The 8,784-nt window shown below is 45.8% G+C and overlaps 1 protein-coding gene across 1 annotated transcript in view; it reads left to right on the top strand.

Moving 5' to 3' along the window:
- Positions 1 to 555, top strand: part of BHLHE23 (basic helix-loop-helix family member e23) — a 73,254-nt gene extending 72,699 nt beyond the window's left edge. Inside the window, exon 2 of the mRNA XM_015410329.1 lies at positions 10 to 555. Coding sequence (XP_015265815.1) covers positions 10 to 555 — 546 coding nt within the window. The remainder of the gene's footprint in view (positions 1 to 9) is intronic.
- The last annotated feature ends 8,229 nt before the right edge of the window (positions 556 to 8,784 follow it).

The raw sequence follows: 8,784 nt of genomic DNA on the forward strand, positions 1-8,784 counted from the left end.
GGGGTGGAGTTCCGCGCCACGCCGCTGGGCAAGTCGGCCGAGAGCAGCGGCGAGCAGAGCGGCGACGAGGACGACGCCTTCGAGGAGGGCGCGCTGACGGGCGAGGCGGGCGGCGGCGGCGGCAAGCTGAAGGCCAGCGGCCCGCTGGGGGCCAAGAAGCCCAAGGAGCAGCGCTCGCTGCGCCTCAGCATCAACGCCCGCGAGCGGCGGCGGATGCACGACCTCAACGACGCCCTGGACGGCCTCCGCTCGGTCATCCCCTACGCCCACAGCCCGTCGGTGCGCAAGCTCTCCAAGATCGCCACCCTCCTGCTGGCCAAGAACTACATCCTCATGCAGGCGCAGGCCCTCGAGGAGATGCGGCGCCTGGTGGCCTACCTCAACCAGGGCCAGGCCCTCGGCACCCCGCTCCCGGCCGGCCTGGCGCCCTTCGGACAGACGCCGGCCGTCTACCCCTTCGCGGGCGCCGCCTTGCCCGCCGCCTGCCCCGAGAAATGCACTGCCTTCGCCGGGGCCGCCTCCGGCCTTTGCAAACATTGCAACGAGAAACCTTGAGGATGTGTTGGGGGCCTTGCTGACGAGAGGGACAAAAGGCGCCGCCGCCGCCTTCTTGCCATCGATTCCGGACTCATCCTTCTTCTTTTTTTTGCCTTTAAACCAATTTTTCTCCCCCCCACCCCTTCCCGGAATTCGGACATCCTCGGATTTTTCTGCTGCTCTGTGCTCCTCTCTCCACCCCTCGCCGTTTCTTTTCCTTTGCTGATACTTTTCTTTTAGATGTTTCATTGAATTCTTATATTTTTGTGTATATTCTTCTTCCAGCTCTGTCCGGGATTAATTTCGAGCATCACCATTTCCCCACCTCGTTCTTATTTTCAAGATGGTTTTCGAACCAGGGTTTGGGAATATATTTGTATATAGAGAGCGAGATGAAATAACTGGGGTGGGGTGGGAGGTTTGGGAAAGAAAGTTTCAGTGAGTCTCCCCTTGGGAGAAAGGGGTTTGTGTACAAGCTATGCAATGTTAACAGAATGCGGAATTATTTAAATGGCTGGTTTTCCTGCCACCAACCTAACAATTGGCAGAGTGGTGTTCGCATGTCACATGCTCATTCATTTCAGGAGAGTCAGTGAGCACTGTTCGTGGGGGAAAAATGCTTCTGAATGGGTTCATTTACTCAGTTATATATTCTTTTAAACTTTGGACTTCAGTCTTTCCATTGTTGCCGTCTCTGTCTCTCACTCTCTCTCTTTTTTTGCCTGTTTCTCAACTTTGGTTCAACGCATTTCCAAAGTCAGTTGTGCACCCTGCTAAACAAAGAAATCTAAAAATCCCTCGGAGTATTTATATGTATTTATAATAAATAAAAAAGGACATCCAACGCCTTGGTTTCTGTCCTAAATCTTTTTATCAGGCCAGTTCAGAAAGGAAACCTTTTCTAAAAAGAGTCATTATTTTAAATGCGAGGGACTGACCATGAATCCTAAATGCTTTGGGTATAGCTCAGACAAAGTTAAGGACTTTCTAATCCCATTGATTTCAGGAAGGGTGAACAGGGAGAGTCAACTTGGCTGCTGAAATCAGTGGAAATTAACACTGTGCCTTTACTTGTGAGTAAGTACCATTGACCTGGGTGAGTCTTACTTTTGACTGCTGCATGGAATTGGCCTTGCCTTTTTGACCCATATTCATAGGGTAGTAAGACTCACTGTTTTTAGGTGGTGGTTTGTTAGAAGACAATTAGTTTTGGTTTGGGATGGGAGAGATTTGGCGGGGGGGGAATGAACCAGTGTTCCCTCTAAGCTGAGTTAGTGTGAGCTAGCTCACAGTTTTTTAGCCTCTGGCTCACACATTTTTTTGTCTTCGCTCAGGAAGGAGGGCTCCAAAGCAAACCAATTTATGCAGTAGCCAGATCACTCGCTCACAACTTTAATGCTAGTAGCTCACAAAGTTGAATTTTTGTGCACCTGTGAATTCGAATATCCTGGCCCAAATGCTGCTGGATATTGGATATTGTGAATGTCCATGCTGAAGTACATCCCACTGCGTTCAATGGAACTTGCTCTTGAGCATGAGATGGTAAACTGAAAACATTGGCGATGGTTTCTTAGTAAATACAAGGACGCATCGGGGTGTGGGAAATGTATTAGGTTTTACCAATCTCTGTCCGCAGCAATACAGACGACAAATCCCCCCAGTAGCTGGCATAAGGAGGTTGAAACGCGCTTTGCGTCAGGATGATCAGTGGAAAAATGAACTTTGGGAAAGGCGGATTATGAGTGCGAAGAATGAATCGTAGATTTCCTGGCGCCGTTCAGAGTGAAGCAGGTGTGTTTTATACCGAGCGGATCGTGATCCCGAGAAGGGTTTTTATGCCCATGTTGCAGGTGGAGAAGGAAACGGATTTGTACGGCAAAGGTAACAGGCCACCAGAGAGTGGTAAAAGTTGTGGTCTTAAGAGTCGTGAGAAGAGATAAAAGACTGGACGGTTTGGTGTGCAGGTACGCACACGCTTGTGCTGGTGATTGGTGCTTTGTGGAATGGGCACACGGGATGTGTTCTTTGACCACAACATGGTGTCCAGTGCCAACTCGGTATTCCCTTGCAGCTCTGTTGTCTGCTGCCACTTGATCCGAAAATGATCTCAGTTGCTCGGGTGCTGGCTGAACTCCAAACCCTTGTCCAGTTTAGAACCTCTGAGGTCCAAACCAAGGCACGTTTACTTTAAAGTAAGCCACACTGAGTCCAGGGGAGATTCCTTCCAAGCAAGCGTTTTTAGGTTTGTCGCTTTCACTGCCGTCCTGAAACCAGTTGAACTTTGGTTTGCCGTATGGCAACAACCATAGACCTAGTGTAGTCAGACCTTTGTGCTGGTTCACATTTATTTATTTTTTTAAGTATAAGACCTTGCAGCCCTTTGCTCTGGCTCAACGGGTTTGTGCATCAGGTTCCCCACGTCTTTTGAGATACCAGGTCTTCTGATGGGGCTGGCTTACCTATTGGACTGTTTGCATCTTCGTTGGATCAACATGGTTGATATGTATCATCGTGAAATTGAACTCTCGTTTTTTTTCCGCAGCTCGTGTTTGGGTTTGGAAGGGATTCGCTGGTGCTTCCAGGACCGTGATAATAGAGACGTGTTCTGTTCCACTAGGAGAAATCCCACTATTCAATGTCAGAGCTACCACGCAAATTGGTTCAATGAGAGCCTTGCAGGCTCTATCTGTCCAGGGCTATTTGTGTTAGGCATGGGGAAGAAGAAGGGGGGAGGTTGTAACTATTTAAGGTTATTAAACCAATTTTCAGGGCTGTCGCAAATGTTATGCTAATTCCGAAAGGGCTCGCGGTGCCTCCGAAAACCCCCTTGTCTCTAGTGTTTAATTTTAATTAATACACTTCCCCCCTCCTCCGGAGAAAGCCCTTGTTTTCTCGCGTGTTTGCAAAAAAAAGGGTATCTGTGATTAACCCTCATTCGGAAAGACATATGGCTTCAGATTGGTTTCTTCTCATTTCCATATTAATTTCTTCATTTTATTTTTCAGAAGGCCAGTTTGAGTGGCGAGGTGCGTCGTTGTCCCCCCCTCCTGCCACATTAAAATGAAAACAAAAAAAGAAAAACTGGGGGGGGGGATATATCAGATACTTAGGTGCGAAAAAGAAAGAAACTGGCAGTTTTCATTATCAATATTGCAGACGGTGGGCGGGTACCAGAAAAGGTCCTCTTCTTTTCCACCCAGAAAAAAAAAACAGGTTTAGGTTTTAAAAAAAAGAAAAAAGAATCACGATGTTCAGATAAACATTAATTCCGGCTCAAAGCCCTAGAAATGGAATTAACTGGGATTATTTAAATGCAGAGTAGTTTCATTGTTCCCCTCTTGCTAAAAGCGCTGTGGAATAAAAAGAGTTTTTATAAAGAGTCTGATTTTTAAAAAAAACAAAACAAAAAGGAAAAGCCCTTTTTTGTGTGTCCATTAATAACAACGTGATTTATAATTGCTCTCTTTATAGACAATAATGACTGAAAAGCTTGACTTCTGCAATTCCCAGTTCATGAAAAGTCTCCCGTAATGCTATCGGAAGTAATCGAAGCTGTCCACGTGCAGGTAAATGGGGTTTTTACCCTTCTCTTATTGCATCCAGAATGTTTATATCAAGTTCTGTTCTCCTTTCTCCCCGATAGAAGTCCGGCTTCTTATTTTTAGTAGGAAAAGTTAAATTAAGCTTAGCGTCGCTTACCCTTTCAGAGGGCCGAAAAAAGGTGCTTCACTCTGGAGGGCGCGTGGGAACCTTTCCTAAGAACCAGGAAGAAGTCATCCATTGATTTATAGGCAAAGTAAAGATGTCATTTGCTGCAAGTAGAAGGACGCATTGTGGGGAATTGTGGGGCCCCTGCCTAATGCTCCCTCTAAGCTGTGGAGTCTTGTGAGCAAAAATTCTACTTTGTGAGCTACTGGCATTAAAGTTGTGAGCGAGCGATTTGGCTACCGCATACATTACTTTGCTCTGGAGCCATCTTTCCTGAGCTAAGACAAAAATCTGTGAGCTGGAGGATAAAAAACGGTGAGCTGGCTCACACTAACTCAGCTTAGAGGGAACACTGATGTTTTCCTTTTACAATAAGTGCTGGGGGGGGGCCTGCTTGCAGGGGATAATCAGCCAATGGGGCAGGGGTGTTAAATTCCCCGGTGCCTCTAAATCTGGCCCAGTAAATGTCTCTTCTTCGTCCGTCCCCCCCTTCCCTATTTGTTTTCTCTCCGGTGCTCGAAGCAAGCTCAACTAACAGAAAACTGCCTCTGTGGACATTTGCAGGAGAGAATCAGCAGGTGCGGAAGGATCGAGGCATTTTCTGCCCACCCGTTGATCCTTCCCCGCAGCAACCTCCCCTCCTGCTTTCGTGTTATCTTAGTGGACGTAGATTTGGAAACAGATCTTTGCCGAGATAACCATATATACCCTGAGGCTGCAGCGCTCTAGGCTGTGGATTAGACCCAGGAACACACACAAAAAAGGCTGGACTGTCTGAGCAAAACAGTTCGCTGGGTTTCAGTGAAAAATGTTGAGAAGGCTGCCACAGTAGGTCGGTTTCCGTCTCTCTGTTGCAAACGTGGCCTGGCTTGGATGGCCCAGGCTAGCCCGATCTCATCAGATCTCAGAAGTACAGAGGAGGGTGTACAGGATAGCCCACCCAAACCTGTCCAGGGATGAGAGGGGAATCCTGCACTTTCCAGTACATTAAACAACAACCCACAGAGGTAGGCTACCCTCTCTGGATTCAGAACAAGATGCCACCAGAACCTCTACAATAATCCCCCTCCCAACCTGAGATTAGAGGTTCAAAATCTCAGTTGGCATCTAGGGCTTAACACATTAGCAACTCTTCCCAGAGACGCACAATATTTTAACCTCCAATAGTAGTGTATGTGGTCAGCGTTTAGGCGACAGGATTTTAGGCTTGGAACTCAGGTACAACATCAGAGACCATTTAGAAACAAGAATGATTTTTATTCAATACAGAGCATTGCAATTAAACTATAAGAGATTACAAAATAAGAAAGGCTAGGCTGTTTGCCTTAACTAAACAGTAATGGTTCATATTTACCAAGTCAGAAGAGCATCAGTCCAAATAGTCCAAGTACCAAGGGATTTTTAAGGGAAATCCCATCTTTGCTAACCATGTGCTCAGTTCACAAAGCAGTTCTTTGTCTCTCCCAGAGACAGCATTTCAGGGGCAATAAACAAGCAGAGAGCAGGAACAGAACAGAGAGAGAGTCTCTCCCATAGGGAATGACCAGTTATAGGCCAATTCCAGTCACAAATTAGCCCTGGCCAGTTGCGAGTGGGAATGGGGTGTGTCCATTGTTGGTTGCCATAGCTGCAACACAGGAATGGCTAGGAGTTTGGAGGCCCCTCCTGCAGTCAGGTGACCCCAAACTCCAGCTACTTCATTGGCTACGTGACTTCTTGCATGTGAGGCAGAGGCAGGAGCCATCAGGTCTGCCTCTTCCACGTAGAGGTGTGAAAGAATGTGTGGTTATATGGCATGGTTATAAAGTTTCTCCGGCCAGTTGATCTGCCCTGGACCATTTGGCCGGCAACAGGAAACACAGCATGTCATCAGAATGTAATCACAGGAGGAGGCATGGATTATAGAAAGCAGAATTTCTATACAGAGGGCAACCAAGAGTATTAGGGGGTTGGAGCACCTTCCCTAGGAGGAAAGGCTGAAGAGTCTGGGACTTTTCAGTTTAGGAAAGAGACAAGTAAGGGGGGGGCATGATAGAGGTTTCTAAAATTACACATGGAGTGGAGAGAGTTGACAGCTATCAGTATAGCGGATATTATTCAAGAGATTCTGGAGAGTCCCGTTGGGTTGGATGCTGTGGATCCATTCTGCTGACAGAAGCACCTTTCCTCGGAATAGCTTCCTGCGAGCAGCTCCTTGCATGGGGAGAAAGCTCACTGTCAGCAGGACAGACCTATGGCGTCATATCCCCTGCCGACCCTGCTTAGCTTCAGAGATCTGACGAGATCAGGCTAGCCTGAGCCATCCAGATCAGGGCAGTATTATTTAGTACTGTACATTTATGTCCCACTTTTGTAGGCAGTATCTAGAGGGTACCAAACAGATCCAAAGCCGCACGGCTTCACCAAGATCACTGCGCCCCTCCAGCCATATCCCTAGACTCCAGGCATTTCTCGTGGCACAGTATGGTATTCTTGTTCAGTTAATAACTATTGCAAAAAAACTTAGAAGGCACAGCAAATCCGGGGCAGTGTTCCGTCTAAGCTGAGTTAGTGTGAGCCAGCTCACAGTTTTTTAGCCTCCGGCTCACACATTTTTGCCTTAGCTCAGGAAGGACGGCTCCAGAGCAAACTGATTGATGCAGTAGCCAAAGTGCTCATTCACAACTTTAATGCCAGTAGCTCACAAAGTAGAATTTTTGCTCACAAGACTCCACAGCTTAAAGGGAGCATTGTTCAGGGGCAGCCATTTTGGTGGAGGTGGAGAGTGCCTTCAAGTCACAGCCAACTCATCAGGTTTTCAGAGCCAGTTTGGTGTAGTGGTTAAGTGCGCGGACTCTAATCTGGGAGAACCGGGTTTGATTCCCCACTCCTCCACTGGCACCTGCTGATGTGACCTTGGGCAAGCCGTAGCTCTGACAAGCGCTGTCCTTGAAAAAGAGCAGTCTCTGTCAAGAGCTCTCTCAGTCCCACCTACCTCACAGGGTGTTTGTTGTGGGGAGGGGAAGGGAAAGGAGTTTGTAAGCCGCTCTGAGACACCTTTGGGTGGTGAAGGGTGGGGTATAAATCCAATCTCTTCTTCTTCTTCTTCTTCAAGGCTAGAGACGATCAGAGGTGGTTTGCTATTGCCTGCCTCTGTGTCGTGACCCTGGACGTCCTTGGTTGTCTCCCATGTAAGTGGCCCAGCTTAGCTTCTAAGTTCTGACGGGATGAGGCTAGCCTGGGCTATGACCATTTTAGCCATTTTAGGGAAAACTTTTTTACATATTAGGAAAACCTTTTTGACAGTCAGAGTTGTGCAAGAGTGGAATCAGCTGCCTCGGGAGGTGGTGAGCGCCCCCTCCCTGGCAGTCTTCAAGCAGTGGTTGGACAAACGTCAGGGATGCTCTAGGCTGGTCCTGCATTGAGCAGGGGGTTGGACTAGATGGCCTCTATGGCCCCTTCCGGCTCTGTGATTCTAGGACAACCTAATTTGGGATCACACTTGCTTTTAACAGAGCTAATTAAATAAGGTTGCAGTCTTGTGTATGCTGAATTGATAGAATAAGTGTTTCTGGACTCAGTGGAACTTTCTTTGACGTAAACTTGTAGAAGAAAAACGAAAAAGAGGAAACAAACTGAACCCAAACCAAATTGAATTAAGTACCATAAGGTTAAGAAAGTGTAAACGTACAGGCCAAATGAGATCATTGGTCAGTTTAAAAATTAACAGATATTAACAAATATACAAAAATGCATGTATTTATTTCACAATAGATTAGACACAGATATTGGCCCTTACAATAGCCTCAGTTTTCATTGATGATCTACAGTGACATCCAACAGTGACAAATATTGACCCTGACTAGGCCCATTTTGGCCCAATTGGCCTTCCTCAGTGGTCAAACTATTAATATTGCAACATGGGGCTCCTGACCTGATAGTGTAACATACATTCATTTATCATAAACTGACCAATGTGAAATTATTCTGTTAATTTTTGTCTGTGACCAAGGAAAAGACTCTTGATCAAAAATCTCGTTCTTAACAATTCCTATAGGGATGATTCAATCATGTACCTTTCTTGCTTGGTTACAAAAGTTCTGTAAAGCTATGAACCAATGTTTGGCCTGTATGTTTTTTTTTAGGTACCCATAAGGTATACTTTTATTATTTTTCATATTATACACCAACTAACAAACATACTACATAACAAACATCCACTTACACACATAAAACATACAAAGAGATCAGTATATTTTCTTATAACTCTAATACCATATTTAAAGAATTTCTATGTCTGCTTAAGTTTCTGTATACTCTTATCTTTTTACCATAGTTTCTATTTAACTTAAAAAGATTAATAATACCAAAAATTTCATTACTTTAACCTATGCATTTATATTGTACCAATCATACAGTTTTTTCCACGTCTTTTGAAATGTTGGGTCTGTTGTCCCTCTCATCAATGATGACAGTTTATCATTTTCAGCCGTCTCCAACAGTTTATTCACATATTCTTGCTTCTTTGGTGTTTCCATTTTGCATATAATATTCTTGCTG

The sequence above is a fragment of the Gekko japonicus genome, unplaced genomic scaffold (assembly GCF_001447785.1).
Source record: "Gekko japonicus isolate JY-2015 unplaced genomic scaffold, Gekko_japonicus_V1.1 scaffold1539, whole genome shotgun sequence".
Lineage (NCBI taxonomy): Eukaryota > Metazoa > Chordata > Lepidosauria > Squamata > Gekkonidae > Gekko > Gekko japonicus.